Here is a 23135-nt window from a genome sequence, read left to right as displayed (position 1 = left end):
TCGCTGATGTTTGAATTTAAATATTGTTCGAAACTAGCTTCAGTAAGGCTTCATTGAGCTACAAAAACTCCCTTTTATTCTTTTCATAAGTCTGACCAAATAATTCGAAAGCAAATAATCTTTGATCACTGTCACTGTTAAGTGCGTTCTGCAGTCTGCTCTTTGTTTTCTCACATTGTTGCTGAAAACAAGACAGTAATTAAATTTTCCCACGAAACTAACTGCAATCTGTGAAGACACTATATCCGCTATGTCACAATCTATTTTTCTGTTCTTGTCATAGTTTACTTTTTATTTGTAGTATTTCATATTTCAACCCGGGTTGGGTTTCTCATACATCGATATTACGCTTCATTATGATTTTTGGATGGGCATAGAAAAATGTTAGGAACAATTGTGATATAATTATGATTTCCTTAGGGTTGCACTATAATTTTCTTTCGACTTCGCCTGAATCTCAGAGTTTAAAGCTACAGCTATATGTTAGCTAATTGTAGCTTCGCTTATGAATTGATTAGCTCTTATTAATTTCTAAATGATATTTGAGGATCTGATATTGCTATCTTTCATTTAATCTGATTAAATTTTGCTTTTAAAACCTATGATTTAAAATTGAAATTCCTAGTATCTTAAAACTTTTTGGTGCCATAATGTATATCAAAATTTTGGCACGTTTTTGTCATATTCTAAATATCTCCAATGCGATATGACAATCATTCATCTGTTTTTTTTTCTGGAAGGCAACGTTTTGGTGAGAAAAAAAACGCAGAACAGAACAGAACAACCTATCATTTAAAAAAACAGCTGTTCCATCAATTTAATCTTTTTCCGTTCGAAAGAATCATTAGCTACTTCAGGGGATATTTCATGTTTGCCTCCTTCTACTCATCTTTACTGTACATCTCGAGAGACTCGGCTGCAGTAGGATTTTCACTCAGTGTCTCGGACACGGATAATGAACGACAAAAAATCTTACTCAGGAAGTCAAACCCGGGGACTCAGACTCTCGTTAACGACTCAAATACTTTAGTTTGATTCGCATATTTTACTGTTCTCGTTTTGTTCTTGATCTCGTTTTTAAAGTACACGTATTTTTGTGTATTTCGATAGTTGTATCATGATTTTTCAGGTTTCGAAAGGAGAGTGGTTCAAAGAAGATCATAATGGAGTACATGGCACCACCAGCTAAAAAGGTGAACCATTTTCAGCTCACGGTGAAAACACGTAGAACTGAAAAATGATGAGTTTTTTTATTATCAAAGCTGTTTATGTTACTATATAAGTACCAATTTCGATGAAATTAAAAAAAAATAGGACAAAATTTTTGTGGATACATTTTTACACAAAATGGGAAAAATGAAAATTATTGACATGGAAAGCAGAGATTTCATTTGTCCTAGCTATATTAAGCATTGCAAAGGTGCAATTTGGACGAAAAACACATTGCTATTTTAAAATATAGGTGCTTGGGTTTGTTAATTCTCACCATTAACTTCAATGTAAATAATATGAAAAAATTTTGAGTTGATTTTAATCACCTCTTGTAGAGTCATGATGTAGAGTGCTATCATCCAGGGGACTCAGACTGGGGACTTATGATGAAAACATGCAAAACCAACAAAATGTGCTTTGAAAACTAAATTCGAGAGATCAAGACAGAACGCGACAAAAAAGGAAGGACTATTAACATCGTGTTTAGTGAGGATATAAAATATAGCATGTTTGTTTGTACAGGTAGCGGCAGTGTTGGCAAAGAACAATTTGCAACAGAAGACGACCAGTGCATCTGCCAAAAGTGCAGCTGAGGTGGAGAAGAGTAAGGCAGCAGCTGCTGCAGCTGGAGGGGCAGGAGGAGGAGGAGGAGGGGCCACACGAAGAAGCGAAAGGAGTGTCATCAAAGTAGAAGAGGTAATTAACTAACAAAGTGCAATTCGTTGAATAACTAGAAAAAATTCAGACAATTAAAGAGTGTGTTATTAGTTGCCACTGACCAAACGACTAACATTCTGCCAAAATAGTATATGAGACAATAGGTTAAATAATCTGATTGGAATGACAAGAGTGAGGATCGACAGTGCCATTTCATCAAATTTCGCGGAAATTGCGAAAATTTGTTTGTTAGTTCTATTACATTTTGGAGGAGTGTTCTGTTTTATTCCCAACGTATTGCCTTCCTCGCTCGACTCTTTTAAAGTTTCACGTCCGACCACTGAACTAAATAACTAGTTGTTAGAAGGTTGAAAGAGAACAACCTAATGTAAATTGTGCATAAGATAAGCTTGACATAGCTTGACAAGAAGCTCTACTTGTTCAACGTATACTTGGCTAGAGAAATGAAGCCTTGAGGAACAAGAAAGAACGTAAGAACGGGTTATAAGAGATGCCCAAGTTCGAGAGCTTAAGACCAGTTGGTGTAATTGGGTAGCACACTAGGCTTGCAAGTAAGAGATGCTGGTTCGAATCCAGTACTGGTCCATTTTCACAGTAGTTGCACCTGAATAGACCCCCTAACACTAGTGATTATGATACCAACAACTGCTTATAGTTCGGGCGGGTCGGATGAGTTTCGAAAAAACTCATCTCCGCCGGGGTACTTATGTAAACCAGACAGGTATAGTTTCCTTTTAATAACGATGTACTATCAAAACCAAAATTTGAACACCAGCAGATGACAGCGATTGCGCTGATTTTTTTCAAAAGTTATTAAGTTGATTACATCTTACCATCACTGAATTCCACCTTTAGAGTTTTCTATTTTGTCAAAATTTTGTTTAATTTTCAATTTTTCCTTTATTGAATGTAGGTTGTCTTGATGTACAAAAACGATAAATTTCGCTCATCTAACGCGTTTGTAGCTTCATGGGGCACAGTTTTTGTTTTAAAAAAAAGCAAAGTGGTCTAGATTATGATCCAATTACACTGCGCTTTTGTGTAACTGCTTACTTTTCATTAAAAAATTTAATCTCCCTATTGATAACAATTTTACCAGAAACAATTAGATTTTTGAGATCGATTGTTTTACTGCATTTTACTAATCTGATTTGGATTAAACTTTTTAATTGAAAACCAATTAACATTTTTACCTTAAGCTTTGTATAAATGTAACTTTTACCTCCAGCTATCCTGAGAAAACTAAGAAAACTTAAGAAAAACGAGGCGGCTCGTTAATGTGCGTTCGTTAATTATGTTCCGACCCGAGCCCATCTATATTTTTGACTTAATCATCAACCAAATGAAGAAATAACAAAAATAGACGTTTGAGTTTAACGTTACACAATCTACCTACTAATTGAATTACATAATGCCATGCCTTATTACAGCGCCAATGAGATCTGACATTAAAGAGACTATGAGACAAAAAAAAACAACCAAAAAGTTAGAAAAAAACTTCACGGCAAAAACTGAATATCTGAATTTAAAGCACATATTAACAACATCAAAATGCAGTCAGATAAAACCTTAACTGCTCAAAATTAATTTCCCCTAACTATTCAGCGGATTGAAAGTTTTCTCATTGAGACTATATTACAAGTCAACAAACAGAACGATCAATTAGGCGAAATTCAAAAACTAATTAAAATTTATTAACCAAGAAATTTCAAAAGTCTTAAAAATCATTAGCTTTTAACTAAATAGTCCTTGATAAATTACTAAAAAGTTACTACAAAACCAACAGGCCTTCTTGTCTTTGGGTAGTTTGAGCCTTAGAAATGAGCTAAAGAAAAACTTAAAAAATTAGAAACGATTTGCGAAAACACAAATTATTGCTGCCATTAAAATCATTAGCTATTATCTGAATATTATGTATTTTTATATCAATTCTTATTTCTACTAATTCAGCTGCAGGAACGATACTGAGAAATTAAATAAGTTTATTTGGGCCATGCCACATTTGGAAACATTGGGATCTGTTACTACGCGATTGCTATGAAAGAAGAGAAAAAGAGGCGCAAAAAATGACCACTCAAAACAAATTTTTAAAACGATATTGTCCAACAAACAAAGCATCGCTGACAAATAATATCAGTAGATATATTATTTGTTTTATTACAAGAAATTGGATGTGACCTCTCATTGATGAAAATAAGTTACAATTTGACGAAAAGAACAATAAAAACTGAAAATTTTGAAAAATGTTTGAAAATGTATATCAAAAACTTTAAGACTAAAGGTTATAAACTGACTAATTGAATCCGACAATATCATTAATTCAATCCTCAATTACAAGCGTAGGAGACTTGTCAGCAATTTACCGCTACCTACAGAACAAAAACAGGCAAAAACAGCAATTTCAAGAAAAAAATTGAGCGAGAAAAGTGTCGAAGGCATTAAAGAATGAAATTTTTACTAAAAACTTTTCTATGTTCAATTAATTTCTTAACAGCAAAGGGATTCCTCTTTTTATAAATAGAGTTTCAAAAAATCAAATATGAACAAATACATTACAACCACGAAAGTTTGGAGAAAACTTGTAGTATCAACGCCATTAATTTCAATAGCTTTCAACGGAAGCTTTTGCTAAATTATGCCTCCACGGGACAACAATTTTGTTTGCCGTTCCAATTTCGTCAATAAGAACTTACAACAAGTGATTGAAGACGAAAGCAACAACATAGACAGGCAACAACCAAAAACTCAGTAGAAAAGTGCCAGAAGAAAGTGTCGAAGCAATTTAAATCATAAGTTCATCTCTGCAAATTTTATATATGATCCGTTGAACGACTTCCTTAAACCAATGGGAACTACCAGTATTAGGATAATCCGATAAGAATTCAAAAGAATCCAAAAATAAGAAAAAGTACCCGAAAAACAAAAAAAATATTAAAACTATTGGCATTGAAGACTTAAACCCAATAGGTAGAAGATAAAACCGCAAACCAAATTAGTTTTGGCTGTATTAGAAATAAAAAGGCATCCCGAAAGTACTAAAGCTGGCTGACATCTCACGGAAAAAAGTTTAGGATTGCTTAATGTTAAAAAAATTCGAAAATCTATTTTTAAAGTCTGAACAGTCATTAACCTCAAAAGCTTTTAACGGAAACGGAGGTCAATAATTACGCTCAGAAATAACACGATGGCTGGACAAAAAATGTTTGTCATGCATAGATAATCAATAAGAGATCACTATAAGTCTTAAGACTATGAAAACAACAACAAAAACAAGCAAAAACCAAAAATTCAGTAAAAGAGTGACAGAGGAAAGTACCGAAGCCATTTAAATCATAGGCTCTTCTCCAAAAACTTTATCTGTGATCCTCTGAACGTCCTCCCGTAACCAAATGGAACTATCAATAAAAGGATAGTTTGATAATTTTTCAAAATGATCCAAAAATAATAAAAATTACCCGAAAAATAAAAAAAAATATTAAAACTAGTGGCATTGAAGGTTTAAACCTAATAGGTAGAAGATAAAACCGCAAACCAAATTAGTTTTGGCTGTATTAGAAATAAAAAGGCATCCCGAAAGTACTAAAGCTGGCTGACATCTCACGGAAAAAAGTTTAGGATTGCTTAATGTTAAAAAAATTCGAAAATCTATTTTTAAAGTCTGAACAGTCATTAACCTCAAAAGCTTTTAACGGAAACGGAGGTCAATAATTACGCTCAGAAATAACACGATGGCTGGACAAAAAATGTTTGTCATGCATAGATAATCAATAAGAGATCACTATAAGTCTTAAGACTATGAAAACAACAACAAAAACAAGCAAAAACCAAAAATTCAGTAAAAGAGTGACAGAGGAAAGTACCGAAGCCATTTAAATCATGGGCTCTTCTCCGAAAATTTTATCTATGATCCTTTAAACGTCCTCCCGTAACCAAAAGGAACTATCAATAAAAGGATAGTTTGATAATTTTTCAAAATGATCCAAAAATAATAAAAATTACCTAATAGGTAGAAGATGAAAACGCTAACCAGGATCAATTTAGCTAAAATAGAAAAAACGGAATACTGTAATTGCGAAGACTGACTAACAGTACACGAAAAAAAGTTTAAGATCGGTTAATGTTCAAAAAAAATTTTGAAAAACTTTTTTTTAAGTCTTAACAGCCATTAAATTAATTGAATTTCAGTGGAAGTCAACAAATACGCTCAATTGTGCTTGAACATGAGTATGGGGATTTTTGTCATGCATAGGTGATCAATAGGACATCACAACAAGTCTTATGACTATGAAAACAACAACAAAATTAGGCAAAAACCAAAAAGTCCAGTAGAGAAGTGCGAGAAGAAAAGGACGAAGTCATTTGAAACCATCAGCTTTTCTCTGAAAAATTTATCTGCGATCCATTGAATTTTTCCTTTAAGCCAATTGGAGCTGTCAATTTTAGGATAATGTGATAAGATTTCAAAAGTAACCAATTATTTGGAAACATCCAAAAAATTTTTTTAAACTTTTTGAAATCTTGTGTCATTGAAGTGATATTACTAAAAGTTAGAAGACAAAACAGCCATATAGATCAAATTTGGTTACAGTATGACGGTAAACGGTGCTGCCATCATAGACACTGACTTACAGTTCACGATAATGGGAAGTTTATGATATGTTAATGTTCGAATAAATTTTGAAAAAATTATTTTTAAAGTCTTAACAGCCGTTAGCTGTCCACTCAAAGCGCTAGATATGCTCACTTAAAGCTCATTACAGAAGATATTGCACTGTTAGCCAATGAGCCTATGCCATAAGACTCCAAAAATTAGCAAATCCTCAAAAAGAGATTCAAAATTTCATTTTAAATTAAGTAAACTCAGAGTCGAATTGAAAAAAAATTGAGAAACTCCTTGAAAACGATTTTTTTGTTCATTGGGCTTCATTTGACTGTAAAGGGGGTTTGTCTTTAACGGAACCTCAACATGAAAAGTTACTTGTCTGTAGGTGACATAAAAAAGCAAAAATATAGAAAGTTTTATAAAAAAGATCTCTCAAATAGATTTCAAATTTTTTTTTGATATTGAAGCTCCCTAAGAGACGAGAACTAGTCTTCTTATCGCCTTTAGTCTATTAGGAAATCGCAATTGGTTCATTTTTTGGCAAGAAATTTAATTTTGAAATACTATTTTCATAGAAAATATCTTAATTTGAAGAAAAATCTTTCTAAAAGTGAACAAATATCCCGTGTTCACACAAAAGTTCAATCCTCGATAACTCCTCGCAAAAAACGAAAATCAAAAAAAAATTTTACTTCTAAATTCTACGTTGGACCAGCTTTTTAATGATACCACTCATATTTCTCTGCGATGAATATATCGATCGGCCAAAATTGACTGAACAAAAAAAAACCATTTGAGTGTATAGTTCCTCCCCCCCCCCCCCCCCCCCCACAAGTGGGGTCGGAACAATAAAAACCTGGTGTTATTTTTGAGATGTTTTGACATGTCTTGAAAGGAGAAAAAATTGACTGGTAGGTGATGACGGGGGATGAACGCAATTTAGCAAGAAAAAATTTGTGACACTTATTCCAATGTTAAAAAATAAAATAGTTCTCGGATTTGATTATATCTCCTATATTTATTTTTGTGGACTGTGTATACTGCTCAATTTTTGCAAATTTTCATAGATTTTTTTTCAAATATAACTTTGTCGGTGAATTTTCTCCATTCTCTTGGTAAGACAGAGAGTCATTACCTAGACCAATATTTTGTACTATTTGCATATATACTAGCAGTTGGCTGGTTTAAGTGTGGATATTTTCTAAGTATAGTTTATGCCTGTGCCCGCTTTCTGTATTTTATTAAAGACAGTAGGATCTTAGAGGAAATAGGATCGCTTGCAAAATAGGATTGCTTGCTAGGAAATAAATAGATGGCTTGCATAAGCACAAAATAAAAGTTTTTTTTGTTTTTTTTCGAATTGGTAGACGAAGGGCACAAACTGCAATAGCTGAATTCTGAATTCTACACACTTGAGGGACCTTTTTGACATCAATTGATTTTTCTTTTTTTTCTCTGCTGTCAATAATAGTTTTGCGTATGTGGAGCAATCCCCAGTAGGGTTGTTCAAGTTAGAAGTGCCAGAGAACCTTGGCATCAAAACTTTTCGTCCGAAAAAAGTGAACTGGATTGCACATCATATCAACTAAGTCAGTTGTTATCACAAACCAAGTTATACTTTTCTGACAGTTTTGTTGATAGCTCATTTTGGTTTTCAACAGAAACTCTGATTCTCTGATCTCTTGAGAACTGATTTTAATCCATTTTAATCAACATGATGTCAGGCGTAGCAAAGAAATCCTATCAAATTGAAGGGTTGTTGTCGTTGCTAATAACCAAGATTTTTTCAACTATTTTGACAACCGATTCACGCGCCTTAAATATTGAGAGACTTTTACCGATACAATTTGAACTGGCGAAAGACGATATATGATAATTTGTACTGTTTTTGACAATGGTTTCAACTGAATGCCCATCTGAACACTCTTCTTTTGTAGATTGTCAATATTACCTTAGGGCAAAATCACAGTCCTAGCCACCTCTTAGCAGTGCTCAGTAGCATAAAGGACTGTATATACGAAGTAGAGTCGATGATTGACCTGGGGTTAGACTGGATGCAGATGTGTCACTTGGCGGGAATTCCTTCGGCCAATTAGTTTTTGCTCACTAACAGAAGAAAATTTAACTGGCACCCAGGCCGATGTTATCTAGTCTCTTTGCAACAAACATCTGTGTAATGACAAGATTGTTAATACTATGTACCATTCTAGCAGCTCTTGCATCTCATTTCGTTTTTGAGAGTTTACTGTCTGAAGTCATTTTCACATCCTCTGTTCGCAGTCCTTGTTACTGAGTAAATAAAAGAGCAGCGAGAAAACTAAGCGACGAATCTATGCGCTATCCAGCGAGAAAGTATTACGTAATCTCTTAACCATGTAAGCCTTACAAAAAGATTAAATGCACACAGAATACGTTCTATTTGGCATAGAAAGCTCGGAAAAAGTTCGTGTAACATAATTTTCGTTGAGCCTACTAATATACTAAATCGATTGCGCTCTTTTTAGGCTTAATAATTTTATGTTTTGAAAACGTATCGGTGACCAATCTGAGTCAAAAATCGGCTCAGACAAAATACCTGCTAAAAAAGATCAAGCTAGATTTGCCGGGCCATTGAGAGGGGCCGTTTGCCTTAACACGTTGTTGAATACAGTTGTTTTTCTAGCTAAAACGTTGCTTTATACAATTATGAATTGAACCTTCGAAAGTCTGATTTTATCAGCTTTATTATTGGTGCCGTTTATCCAATACAATTGTCATGCGTGGGGCTCTTCAGTATAACTAATCCTCGCTCTCGTGTTTATTCAAATTTAAAACACCGCTGCATTGAGTGACCACTTCTGAAATGACTCAGATTTAAGACATCGCCGGATTGAATCACCGCTTTCGAAATGATTCAGATTTAAAACACCGCTGGATTGATTTACAGCTTTGAATTGATTCAGATTAATAATACCACTGAATTGATTGATCGCTGTTAAAACGATTTTCTTTCTATTATTCAAACAAAATCCATTTTCAGACGTAATTTAACTCTATATTTACCCATTACCCCTGAAACGACAGTTACACACTCAGATTGGAACTAAATTGGATTCAGACTGGCTAGACGGGCAAATTGTAATTGGACTAACAAATAACAGACCTTCCAGAAAACAAAGGAATGCATGAAAAAACTACAAGAAGGACAAGGTGGCTGCAAGTTGATGAAAACACTTCAAAAAAAAGCTCAGTGATCACTATCAGTTCGATGTTGCTGGTTTAACGCAAGACACAACACCTGACGGGAACAAACCATTCACAACCAGAGGGAGGTTTTGATTCTTTCCGATAGCCAAAAACTGTAAGACTAATCCAGACTCTTATAAACTTTATTTTCTTTTGAAGCCCTAAGTTGATATTGAACCGGCAAATCTAGTAACCTCCCTCAATTTTTTTTTCGTTTTCATTACCTATTTTCTGGTATTATCATTAATCACTCGTCACCGATAACCCACCCCATACACCTTTTTATTGAAAAAACATCGAATTTGAAAAATTTTTGGTCAAAATTTTGGAATTGACCAAATCGGGCTAAATAATAGTTATTGGAAAGGGTAAAAGTCTTATACGAAAAAAATCACGGGAAGCAAGAAAAAAGTTTGAAAAAATTGACCAGATTTGAAAAAATTGGGAAAAAATCTATCCGATCATTCAAGCATACTTATATATTAGTTAGATAGATTAAAACGTTGTAAAAAACAAGTTTGGTCAAGTTTTTTTAAACTTCACGAAAAAAAGAAGATCAGGTAACTGATTTTTTTTTCTCCTCAAATAAGCGCTTATTCTTGGGAAGCCGTGAAAATTGCGCATTAAAAAATCAAGTTTCGGAGTTTGAGCAAAGCTCACATCAATTATGTGGTAAAAACATTATATGGTTTTCATTTTAGCTGCAAGTTCACTTCATCACGCCATAAAAACTGCGCCTCAAGTAACACAAAATCGTTACAAACGTAACGTTTACGCATTACCGGGTTTAAGTTTCAACCCTAACGCTTTGAAAGTCCGAAAAACAGCGCAGTTCCAGTTGAGTCATTTCTTTCATGATAAGAAGCGCCTAGTTATATGGCATGATGTAGTGAACAATTCGCTTTCACGTCATCGAAGCAACAACAATAAGCCTTTAACACCTTCACAGCTTATCGCAGTGCTTGAAAACTATCAGGAGCGCGTAGAAGCTATTGTGTATTGCCCCAGAGAGGGAACTCCTGATATTTCTGATCAGCTCAAGCGTAGTACTCTAGTTACCATACACTTAGTGAAAGACATTGTGTCTAGACGTAAACAGAAAGATCCTAGTTTACCTAAAGAGTACAGAGCATTACAACAAAGGCCTGCGCTTGAGCTGAAAACACTCACGATTGTCTTAGCTCATAAGAACAACCTCCGGTCCTTAATAACACGCTCCCGACCGAAAAAACTTTCAAAGCGCCGCCGTAAAACGCTCCGCACCCGTCATGCGTTCGAGGAGGTGGAACTCACACAAGCCGTTGATAACCTGAATGTCACTTAGTCTTGCGTTGTTGTGGGAGTCTACCCGCTGACTGGCGGTGTGATTTAGTTTACTCACGAGTTACGGGTTAGTTTGTGGTTGGTTCTCTCCGATAGCGCTTTACTAAACGTTTTGCTCTCCCCATCCTTTGAGTTATTCACTACCGTCCGTTTTCCGCAGGTTATCTGGTTTCATTTTTCCGTTTCCGTCGTTTTCTTCCATATCACCTTGTTTCTTTCTGTTCCCCGTTTATCTGTTGTATGATGTAGTATGTTGAGTTTCTGCTTTAGTAAAATTTCTCTGCTAGTATGCTGGTTTGTTGTGTAGTCTCATTCCTTGCTAGGGTGTGACTTAAGTTCATTCTGGAGTTACGGCTGGTTTGTTTCGTGACTTTCACCACACTGGTTTGCTAGCAATTTGTTGTAGCTTTATTAATTTTTGTAGTATGCACTTTTGTTGTCTGGGTAGGGTGGTTTGCTAGGGTGTGATTTAAGTTTGTTCTGGAGTTACGGCTAGTAAAGTTCCTGATCTTTTCGACTTATGGTTATACTACACTGTTGCCGTAAATTATTTCATGTTTGATGTTTTGATGCCGTTGATAAAGCCCCCATAATGTTTTGTGCTAGTTTACCTGGCAGTAGCTCCTCTCCCTCTTTCTAGGGTGTGACTTAAGTTTATTTTGGAGTTACGGCTAGCTTGTTTGGTTGAGTTTGTTGCTGTGGTCTGTTAGCATCGATCTTCCCGCCTCCTCGCTTGTGGTTTCCGCCCCGCCCGTGCCAGTTTTCCCGTTTCGTCCTGCGCCATCCGCCCGACGTTTCCGCCCCCGCCCGTGCCAGTTTTCCCGTTTCGTCGCGCGCCATCCGCCCGACGTTTCCGCGCCCGCCCGTGCCAGTTTTCCCGTTTCGTCGCGCGCCATCCGCCCGACGTTTCCGCCCCCGCCCGTGCCAGTTTTCCCGTTCCGTCGCGCGCCATCCGCCTGACGTTTCCGCCCCCGCCCGTGCCAGTTTTCCGGTTTCGTCGCGCGCCATCCGCCCGACGTTTCCGCCCCGCCCGTGCCATTTTGCCGCTTTGTCGCGCGCTTTTCGCCCGACGCTCCCGTTTGTCCGTCCGGTTTCCCGTTGCGTCGTGCGTTACTCGTTCGGCGTCTCTTCCCGTCCGCCCCGTCTCCCGTTTTGCCCCTTTCCGCGCTTCCTGCGCACCGTTCTTTCTTTCTTTCGCCGGGTACTATTGTACTTGACGAACATCTTTGCTCTTTGGCGGTTTGCTAGCCAAACCGTCACACTAGGGTTCGGTATAACCCCTTTGTGTTGTGCTGTAGCATGTGTGTGTACTTTATATTAGTACCAAATTAAACTTGTGGTTCCTGTTTTTCTTAAGATCATGACAACTTTGCAGGACAAATTCAACAAACTTCATAGTGCGAGGGCAAAATTAGAGGCTGAACTTAACAACATCTATGGTGAAATTAACAATGCTGTGGATAAGCAAGATAGGAAAGTTAAGATTGAACGTCTGCTTGTGAAGTGCAAAGACGCTTTTATTAGAGTAGTTGATAAAAATGAAGAGCTCTTTGATCTGGCACAAAAGACTGAAAATCCAAATGCTGCCTGTAAGAACCTTGAAAAATGGTTAGAGACTGTAACAAAGAAAACTGATGAGTTCATTGCTGCTGCTCGAGGGTATATCAATTCGGTCCATGACAAAGAAACAGCAGAGCAGTATACCTCTCACCATTCAAAATCAAGTTCACATATGACTTCCTCAAAAAGATCAAGTCAGCGTCAACGAGACTTAGAACTATCAAGACTCAAAAGGGAGGAACTTGAGAAACAACATGAAGCAAAGCTTCGCATTGCTAGACAGCGTCTCGAAATTGAAAAACAAACGAAATTGCGGGAATTGGAAATTGAGCAGCTTGAGGAGGATCATCGCAAGGAAGTAGCTGCTGCAGCACTTGAGGAAATTGAGTTGATGACAAAATCATCAGCAGACGGGTCTGGTACAGGCAAAATGAGTGGGCTCTTTACGGAAAGAAGTTCAGTCAAGAGCAAGAAACTTGTTCAAGATTGGATTAATTCGTCACCGGCCGGGATCATGGCAGATGTTGCAAACGAACCGAGTTTGCACTTTTCTGGTTCCATCGCCCAATCCAACCAAGCAATTGTCCAACGACCTTCTTCAGCTCAACTTCCGAACTCACACTTCAATCTCAATACACATAGTCAAGTTGAGGCCAACATCAACCTCCCTGTCCAAGAACCAAGTAGTAGAACCAATGTAACCAATGATGCACATGTTGCAAACAACATCATGCAAGAGCAGCAACAGCCTCAATATACGCCTCCATCACCAATAAACTTTGGTATGCCAACTCAACTAAACGCCCCAAACACAGCCCGACAACTGTCTCAAGCAACAATGCACTTCGATGGTTTGCAGTTAGATCATCAATTCCCTCGCAGATCGAGCATGCCGGGACAGTTGAATTTAGTCAGCCCTCCGCATTCACCACCTTTTAATACAATCGTTAATGCTCCTCTAGCACCTAATCCGCCACAAGCACACATAAATGTACCAGCCCCACCATCCCCCGTTCTAAACCCCGCACCACCGCATTTCCCGTTAATCCCACCAGCATTCCGCTTTCCTCCTTCGCCGCCACAAGCACTCCCACTACACGCCACTAACCCCGTGGCGAATAATGTCCATCTGTTACCCCATTCTCCGCCTGCACCAATCATTTCCTCCGCAAGCAATTTTGTACCTCAACTAATTCATCCACCAACCCCACAAAAGAATTTTCAGCCCCAAAGTTTTGTCCCTATAACCCACGCACCTCCTGCTCCTCCAGATCCAAATGTCTGGCGTTTTCCAGCAGCAGTCCCATCTAATGCAGTACCACTTGTACGAACATCCGCAAACTTATACACCGTACAATCGGCCCCGCCAATCAACCCTCATATATCTACATCGCACCGCTCCTCTCATGTACAAGCAGCAGCAGGCGCTCAAAATTACGTAACATCAGACTTCAGGCAAGCGAATCCATTTAGTTCTTCCACAGGTACCGCCCCCACCTTTATCACTCCGATCATTCCGCCAACGTATGGAGCTACCGTTCCGAACCCGTTGTGTTGGGGTGGCCCGCCGCATCCCACACCTTCGGCTCCTTCTTTGGACTCTGCGGATTTGATAAAGCAGTTGGCGGAGGCAATTACTTGTAAGAAGAACGATCCACTGCCCGAGTGGAAGTTGTCACAGTACAATGGTGATCCCCTGCAGTGGCACGAATGGTTCGGACAATTTAAAAGCGCCATAGACGCACAGTCCTTGACTGATGACGTCAAGTTAACATACCTAAAAACTCTTGTAACTGGAAAAGCTAAAACCGCCATCGCTGAGTTCGCATACTGCGGTGTAATGTATAAGGACGCACTTAAGACACTCATACGTAAATTTGGCCAACCACAGGCAGTAGTCAGTGCGCACTTAGACAAACTCAGCTCTTTTCCTCCATTAAAGATGCACAATAGTGATAACATCATCAACTATTCTGCAACAATTTCAAGTCTTGTTGGGGTCTTTAAATCACTTTCATATGACGCAGACCTAAAGAGCGCCTCACTTCTCAACACGGCTGTGCAAAAAATGCCGCCCAATCTAAAAGAGTCTTGGTCGCTCTTCACAGTGAAGAAACATTGGGTTAAGCCAACACTCCTTGACTTCAACGATTGGTTGAAGGAGAAGGCCGAGGCACATGATTTAATAAAACAAACTTCATCAAAGGCAAGAACTGAGGATAACAACAACTCAGTTGTAAAGACCAAAGTAGCCTCAAAAACATTCGCTGCTAACACGCAAACTAAGAGCACTCAAAGACCAGCCTCAACATCGGCAACGCCTGCAACACCTCGCTGCATTGAGTGTAAAGGTAACCACCGCGTCTGGGAGTGTAGGGTATTTAAAGAAAAGTCTCCCACTCAGCGAGCAAAGGTAGTGGCGGAAGCAAAACTATGTTTCTCATGTTTGAGAGAAAAGCATATGTTCAGGCAATGCCCAAATCCCAGGAAATGCAGGAAGGACGGTTGCAACAGCTCCCATAATACACTTCTCCATGGAGCTGAGAGGGTTTATCCATCAAAATCCCCTTCAAACAACATCAACAGTAAATCTAATGCTGGCGCAAATCAAAGTAAACTTCCTAGTGTCCAATCATCGAGTAAGACCACTACTTTGTCATCTGTGAGTAATGTGAAAGGCCTCCTTCAGGTGACTGAATTACAGTTGAAGAGCTCCTCCGGTAAAGATACCACGGCTTTAGTTTTGTGTGATACCGCTTGCAGTAACTCTTGGGTGTCCAATGATCTTGCAAATAGACTTGGTTTGCACGGTACAGCATTGAAACTAACAGTAAAGGGTATAAATACCGAGGAGGTTGTAGACACTAAGTTAGTTGAACTAATTGTAACACCACGCGACAACCAAGCATTTGAACCCTTTAAAGTCAGCCCTTACGTAAAGGAAAATTTAAATGTAGGCGCCGATGTCATCAACATTAAAGCACTTCAGGAAACATACCCGCATCTAGCAGTTCTAGACCCAGTTACATATTGCTATGGAAACATCGAGATGATACTTGGACAGGATGTGTATCATGCCGTCCGCCCGTTAGAGTACTTCGCTGCCGACGAGAAGTCCTCGCCCTTCGCTGTTCGCTTGCCCTTAGGTTGGGTTCTAAGCGGCCCTCTACCGTCTTCTTCAGGTTTAGTCTCGACTTGTTTCAAAGCTAATGTGGAGCAGGGTTTTGAACTCGCTAGTCAGGTAAAATCTTGGTACGACATGGAGTCGTACGGCGCACTTAAGCAAGTAGATCCACGATCTGCCTCGGATGCACGTGCGCATGAAATTCTTGAAAACACCACCGTGCATAATGGAAAAAGGTACGATGTCGGAATGCTATGGGCTGAAGATAACATCGAATTGCCCAACAATTATTTCTCAGCGCTTGTTCAATTAAAGTCTTTGGAAAAGCGGCTCACGAAAGATCAGACATTAAGGGAAAAGTACTCGAGTACCATCAAAGAGGAGTTAGACAAAGGCTACGTAGTAAGGGTCAAAGATGCTCATAAGGTGGAAAGCCGCTCGGAACGAGAGTGGTACCTACCACACCATCCGGTTGTTAACCCGAACAAGCCGGGCAAGGTTCGTAGGGTACTAAACGGAGCAGCAAAGTTCCATGGCGCATCTCTTAATAAGTCATTACTCACCGGACCAGACCTACTGCAAAACCTAATCTATGTACTCCTACGGTTCAGACAACATCCATTTGCCGTATCCGCCGACATCGAGGGAATGTTCCTCCAAGTTGGAGTGTTACCATGTGATCAGCCATCATTGCGCTTTTTGTGGCGGGAGGACCCCACATCAAATGTTGTGGTACACCAGTATACACGCCACATCTTTGGGGCAAAAGATTCTCCCACCTGCGCCAACTACGCACTTCAGCGCACGGCACGCGATAATGCTAAGGAGTACCCAGAAGCTGCGAAAGCCGTCCTTGAGAACTTCTACATGGACGATTACTTGGACTCAGTGGAATCCCCCGAGAGGGCCCTCATTAGGTCGAAGGAATTGGTACATCTTCTCCATCTAGGTGGGTTCAAGCTTACTAAGTTTGTAAGCAATGTACCAGATCTGGCTGACCGAATTGATGGGTCTGCTCAATCCACTGAACCTAAGGTCATCGTTTCATCAAAGGAGGAATCAATGCACGTGCTTGGGCTTAAGTGGGATCACAACAACGATACTCTGGTTGTGAGCAGGGGTACTAACAGCACCATCACGAAAAGTTTAACACAGCGCTTGGTCCTAAGTCTTGTGTCAACGGTCTACGACCCAATTGGTCTTGTCGCACCATTCACTGTTGGTCCTCGGTTAATCTTGAAAGACATTTGGCGTGTCAATGGACAAAGTTGGGATGACGAGTTACCTAAAGACACAGTTGACAGATTCCTTGCCTGGTGTGTTGAACTGCCGCGGTTAGCTGAGATCACTTTACCGAGAAGTTACTTTTCAGGACCATTCCAACATCTTGAACTCCACATGTTTGCTGATAGCTCGCAAGACGTTTTCAGTGCAGTAGGATTTCTTAGGGCTCAAGTAACTTGCACCTCCGGGGAAATTATAACAGAGCTGGCGTTTGTCCTGGGCAAGGCCCGTGTTGCACCTATGAAGGTAATGACAGTTCCTAAGTTGGAATTACAAGCCGCTCTCCTCGCTGCCCGTTTAAAAAGGGAAATCTGTCGAGCATTAACGGTTACTGTGGACAAAGTCTTTATGTGGACAGATAGTACAATCGTCCTGCAGTGGATAAACTCAACAAACAAACACCCCATCTTCATTGCAAATCGTGTTAGTGAAATCCTGGAGAACACCAGCGTTGACCAATGGAACCACGTCGCCACCTGTGATAATCCGGCAGATGCTGGCACGCGTGGCATGTCCGCTGAAGTTTTGCAATCAAGTAGCTGGGTGAGGGGTCCTGACTTCTTGAGAACTAAGCAATTCCCTTTTGTACCAAATACTGACGTCGTTGATAACATCAAGCTCGGTGCTGTAACCAAGGAACAAGATGATGACTCCATCTCATCTTTAGCCGCATTCGTAACCAAGCCCCCTAAGGAACAAAGTATTAATCTAATCCCGTTTGATAAGTTCAGTTCTTATCAAAAACTACTTCGTGTCACCGCATATGTGCTCCGTCTTTTACCATCTCATGAAAGTTACCGTACCGTAGACGGCAGCATAGCCAACCCTGTTGAGCTTGACGAAGCCGAGCGTCATCTCCAGTACTTGGTTCAAGGAGAGTCCTTTAATACTGAAAGAAAGGATCTTCTTGACAACAACTCTGTTAAGAAGAGCAGCCGCATTGCTCAGTTTACTCCGTTTATTGGACCTCATGGTCTCATCCGTTCCTCTGGTCGACTCCGACGGCTAGTGGAAATTGACTTTGACACTAAGCATCATATCGTACTGGATGCGCGTCATACTTTTGTTAAACTGTTTCTGCGGCATAATCATTTGAAGAACCATCATCACGGCATCGATTACTTAAGGTCAAAGGTACAAGAACGTTATGCCATCCTAAAACTACGTTCCACATTGCGTTCCATCAAATCAAACTGCGTCTTGTGTAGAAAGTTCCGTGCAGCAGCCATTCAACCTATCATGGCAGACCTCCCAGAGGAGAGACTCGCATACCAGTCTCCTCCCTTTACCAACACCGGGGTTGATTACTTCGGCCCATTCTACGTCAGAGTTCGTCGGACTACCGAGAAGAGGTGGGGATTTCTCTTCACTTGTCTCACTACTCGTGCTGTCCATGTTGAAGTTGTCCCGTCCATGGACACTAGTTCCTGTGTAATGGGAGTGGAGCGGTTCGTCTCCCGTCGGGGTACTCCTGCTTTGATTTGGTCGGATAATGGTACGAACTTCATTGGAGCGGAGAAAGAGCTCCGTGAATGTGTGGAAAAATGGAACACGCTTAACATCGCTGCCGAACTTGCACATAAGGGCATTAAGTGGATGTTCAATCCACCCAGTGTGCCACACCAAGGTGGCATCTGGGAGAGGTTAGTTCGGAGTTTCAAAAGAGTACTGTACACTATCCTCGGTACGCGTCGCATCACAGATGAGGTGTTGAACACTACCTTTTGTCTGGTCGAATACGCACTAAACTCACGTCCCTTAACGCCCGTAAGCGTCGACCCGTCTGACTTAGGCGCAATAACACCTAATCATTTTCTACTCGGTAACCAAGCAACCAGAATTCCGTCTATCGTTGGCGTCGACGAGTTCGATCATCGTAAGCGATACGCCCGTGCACAGTCATACGCCAATGCAATTTGGGCACGTTGGCTCAAGGAGTATGTACCTGCGTTGAACCGTAGATCTAAGTGGCAGACGCCTGCCGAGCAGCACCTCAAGGTCGGTGATTTAGTTTGGATCGTTGAAGAAAGCAACCCTAGGGGTTGCTATCCAACCGCTAGGATTGAGGAACTTCGGTACGGCTCCGACAGCGACGCCCGCTCCGACGTCTTACGCTTGTCATCCGGATCGCTCGTCCGCCCACTCGTTAAGCTTGTACCAATCCTCCCAACATTTTCTCCCGGGCCGGAGGATGTTACTGAGTAAATAAAAGAGCAGCGAGAAAACTAAGCGACGAATCTATGCGCTATCCAGCGAGAAAGTATTACGTAATCTCTTAACCATGTAAGCCTTACAAAAAGATTAAATGCACACAGAATACGTTCTATTTGGCATAGAAAGCTCGGAAAAAGTTCGTGTAACATAATTTTCGTTGAGCCTACTAATATACTAAATCGATTGCGCTCTTTTTAGGCTTAATAATTTTATGTTTTGAAAACGTATCGGTGACCAATCTGAGTCAAAAATCGGCTCAGACAAAATACCTGCTAAAAAAGATCAAGATCAAGCTAGATTTGCCGGGCCATTGAGAGGGGCCGTTTGCCTTAATACGTTGTTGAATACAGTTGTTTTTCTAGCTAAAACGTTGCTTTATACAATTATGAATTGAACCTTCGAAAGTCTGATTTTATCAGCTTTAGTCCTTCAGGTTGGTTTTTGAAAATCAAAGAGTAACAACCCAACTGAGGTTATAGCTAACTCCATACACTGCTAAAGATTTAGAGCTTAGAGGACTCGATCCTACTATATCAAGAACCGCGATCAGGCATGCTACCGTTGCACCAAAGCTCTGCTGAAAGAGGAACTTTGTTAGCTTGATATACCACAAGCTGGGTTATTATAAAAGTAAGATAGTTTCTCAAAACTCCTCTCAATAGCGTTAACCGTGAACTTTTTTGGGAAAAATTTGACACAATCAAGAAAGAAGCAATCTTTATTTTAAGAGTTGAGAAGTACTTTAACCCACCCGTATTCCACCCAGGGACTTAAGTCCCTATTTATTCTACAGTCCTCCGTTCTACCAACTCATCAGTAGGTAATTGACTATTTTATACTTCAAACTGTCCCATTTCATGCAGGATCCTTCATTAATTCCACTGCACGCTGCATTGCCAAACATGCGTATGTGTCAATAAGGCCATTATGCAAAAATTATTTTACTTGGAGGGGGGGGGGGGTTTAGGAGGCTGGGTTAAAACCTGATTCTGTGACACTCGGTGCCCCGCATTGTAGCTTGAGTTGAATATGCATTAGTTTTCACAACCGTTTTACAGGTGAGCCCATCAGAGAATGACTTAGTCAGTGGTAGCATCCAATTGGTTGACAAATCAGCCAATCAGACGGTGTCTTCAGCTGCCGCGGTCGCGCCTCCATCGTATACTGATTCCTTAGATATCAAGGAATTGGAGGAAAAGAACACAAGCAGTAATAAAAAGTCTTCAGCTAAGAAAGACGATCAAATGCCACTTGTAAACAATGCGACAGAATCGACAAAGCTGTGATCGATTTATAGCTTCATTGTGTCTGAATCTATACGGTCTAGTTCATGATACAATGAGACCAAAGAAACGTGGGATGTTAAAAATCAAACTTATTACTTTCAGTAAATATTAGTTTTTCCCTTGAATTTTTATTTTCTCGCACATCAGATGAAACTCAAAAAAACTGTACAAGCTGCTGATTTACTACTCGAAAAATTAATCGAAATACTACTCTGTTTTTGAGGATAAAATCAAATAATGGTGCTTGGGTAATATCGATGCATTATCAATTGTTTCCATAAGCCACTCCTGAATTAATCATGTGCTACAATTGCTATGGAGGCAACTTTGATTTTGCACGGGGGGGGGGGGTCTGGGTGACGATATAGGAAACAAAAATAATTATGAATCTGCCTAAAATTCATATTTATCCCAAAATAGATTTGATTTCCTGCATTGTCGAATAAGCAGAAAACAACTCAGAACTGTAAAACTGAAAATAAACACTTGAAAGAATAAAATCAATATTCTGCTCAAATTCTAGAGGATATAATATTCGAGAGCTTTGTTTTGATTGATTTAATCGGTCATTGAAAGTAAAACACCCAATTCCGAGAACAAGTTCAATTTCTTCTGCCGCAGAATGTTAACAGATACAAGAATAGTATTTTCATATAATCATTATCAATTGTTTTCTGTTTTTCTCAGTGATGCTTATAATATAATTTTAACATATCCCAAACCTGATGGTTTAACATATCCCAAACCAAACATCAGTTCTATCCCGAAGAATAGAAACTACTTTATTTGTAAATTTCTCTTTCCAATAACAGTTTATCCCCAGTGATCCGGGAATTTTTTATCGCGTAAATTGTTAGAAGATACAAACCCAAAAAATGTACCGTACAAGATCATATTAAATCTTACCTGATAAAAATTTGTATGTAAGATTCCAAGATGCCGTGTAAGATCTGATAAGATTGACCTTTTTTTCTATGTGGGACCTGATAATAAAGAAGAGTAAGAATGATTCTCGATCTTGTACAAAATCATTACACTTGGAATAAGATTAACTCAACCAATTGAACTAAATTAAGCGGACAACCAATCAGATCCAATAAGATCTGTTTCTCATATTAACCAAGATTAAATAACCCGAATTTTGACAAATTTTATCGTCCCAGAAGTGATAACGTCTTGCCAACTATTAGTCAGGAGACGCTCATTCTGGTTTTGACATATTGAGAGAGGAGGTCTTACTCGATAAAAATTCTCGAATCCCTGCGGTTGTCATCAGTCAGTGAATATCATCGCTATGAGTTATCAATATGCATTGCGTTCATTCAATTTCCCATATCAATTTAGCTTATAGAGTTAGAAGAAACAGTTTCCTTCTGTCCTCAACCCCAAAAACGAATTGCTGATAACTTAGTGTATTCAAACCAGTTTATGAAATTCAAATACTTTGTCAACTCTGTTTTCGACTGAAGAACAGTTCTCAGATTTAATTGTGCCATGCGTCTGTTTTTGGTACGGTTCGGCCAATTTTTGTGCTATATGAAGACATAAATTTTAACTGGGGATGTTGAAGGAGGCGCCCGAGGGGCAAACAGATTAAACAGCATATTTGATAAGTAGTCAGATTATTTTATTTTACCCTAACTCCAGAATCTTTATTCTTATTGGTGTTGATATTAATTTTTAGACTTAACAAAAAACTCAATAGTTCAATTGATTGCCACTCTAATGATTTTTACCGTCCACGGAAGGGATGCTCTGCAAAGAATATAAAAGTACATCATATTCGGTTTCTTTAATTGAAATTAATTTTGTTAACCAAGAGGACTTCAATACTTGGTTGAGCGGACTTCTCATCTTGCGTTGTTTGAGAAAAACTTTTGAATTTTTTGGCGGCTGCGCTTAGCTACAAAACAAATCAATTCTTAGCCAAATCAATCAGTGAAGTTAGATTAGCATGACGAGCAAAGTTATTTCACAAACAGTTACCTGGCACAAATATCAGCCCATAGGTCATCTGAGCTCGGTTTATATGAAGAATTTGAAAAATGACATAAGTTTTTCCAAAAAAGTCGAATTCTTTGGTACTGAAAATCGCCCCCCCCCCCCTAACTCAAGTTGGCCACAATTTTTAAATTGTTATAGTGAAACGAATTCCTTTACGGAATTGTTTTTCCATTCATAGGTTTTTCATGCAACTGCTTAGTTTAGAATTATTCGCATATTGGTTTTCATCTTAATCATTTACGAAACATTAGACTGACTTAGTTTCCTCAAATATTGTCCAAAACTACATTCAATACACTGATACGATGTTTAATTGCTTATTTGTAGCTTTGGATAAACACAAAGGTTCTCAAGTGTGATAATTAATGGTGATTTAAGTGTAAATAAAAGGAAAGAAATTCAACAAAGTCAACGACGTCAACACTCGTAATTAGTAATTATTAATAGGACGCCATCATCATACATGAAGTGAAACTGAAAATCAAACTCAAATCATCATGTCAACGTATTCTTGAAATACGAAATTGAATCTACTGTTACAAAAAATTAGGCTCACATGGAGTACGAGATACCGAATTTTGTATTCAATTTTCGTTGAATTTTGTGGTATTCAAACCAAATC

The 23135-nt window shown here is 39.1% G+C and overlaps 1 protein-coding gene across 1 annotated transcript; it reads left to right on the top strand.

Moving 5' to 3' along the window:
* The first annotated feature begins 1132 nt into the window (after positions 1–1132).
* On the top strand, positions 1133–20840 carry LOC142349583 (uncharacterized). Its single transcript, XM_075401245.1, has 3 exons — positions 1133–1193; positions 1735–1908; positions 20282–20840. The coding sequence occupies exons 1-3, from the start codon at positions 1164–1166 to the stop codon at positions 20507–20509; spliced, it is 432 nt and encodes a 143-aa protein (XP_075257360.1). The 5' UTR covers positions 1133–1163; the 3' UTR covers positions 20510–20840.
* The last annotated feature ends 2295 nt before the right edge of the window (positions 20841–23135 follow it).

The sequence above is a fragment of the Convolutriloba macropyga genome, chromosome 11 (assembly GCF_964194025.1).
Source record: "Convolutriloba macropyga chromosome 11, txConMacr16.3, whole genome shotgun sequence".
In the NCBI taxonomy this organism is placed as follows: Eukaryota; Metazoa; Xenacoelomorpha; order Acoela; family Convolutidae; genus Convolutriloba; species Convolutriloba macropyga.
Note: the sequence above shows the minus strand (reverse complement) of the source record. Positions and strands in the feature narration are given on the sequence as shown.

Coding starts and splice junctions, on each gene's coding strand:
- LOC142349583 (XM_075401245.1), top strand. CDS start 1,164: ATGGAGTACATGGCACCACCAGCTAAAAAG. Junction 1,194..1,734: donor TGGCACCACCAGCTAAAAAG/GTGAACCATTTT, acceptor TTGTTTGTACAG/GTAGCGGCAGTGTTGGCAAA. Junction 1,909..20,281: donor GTGTCATCAAAGTAGAAGAG/GTAATTAACTAA, acceptor ACCGTTTTACAG/GTGAGCCCATCAGAGAATGA.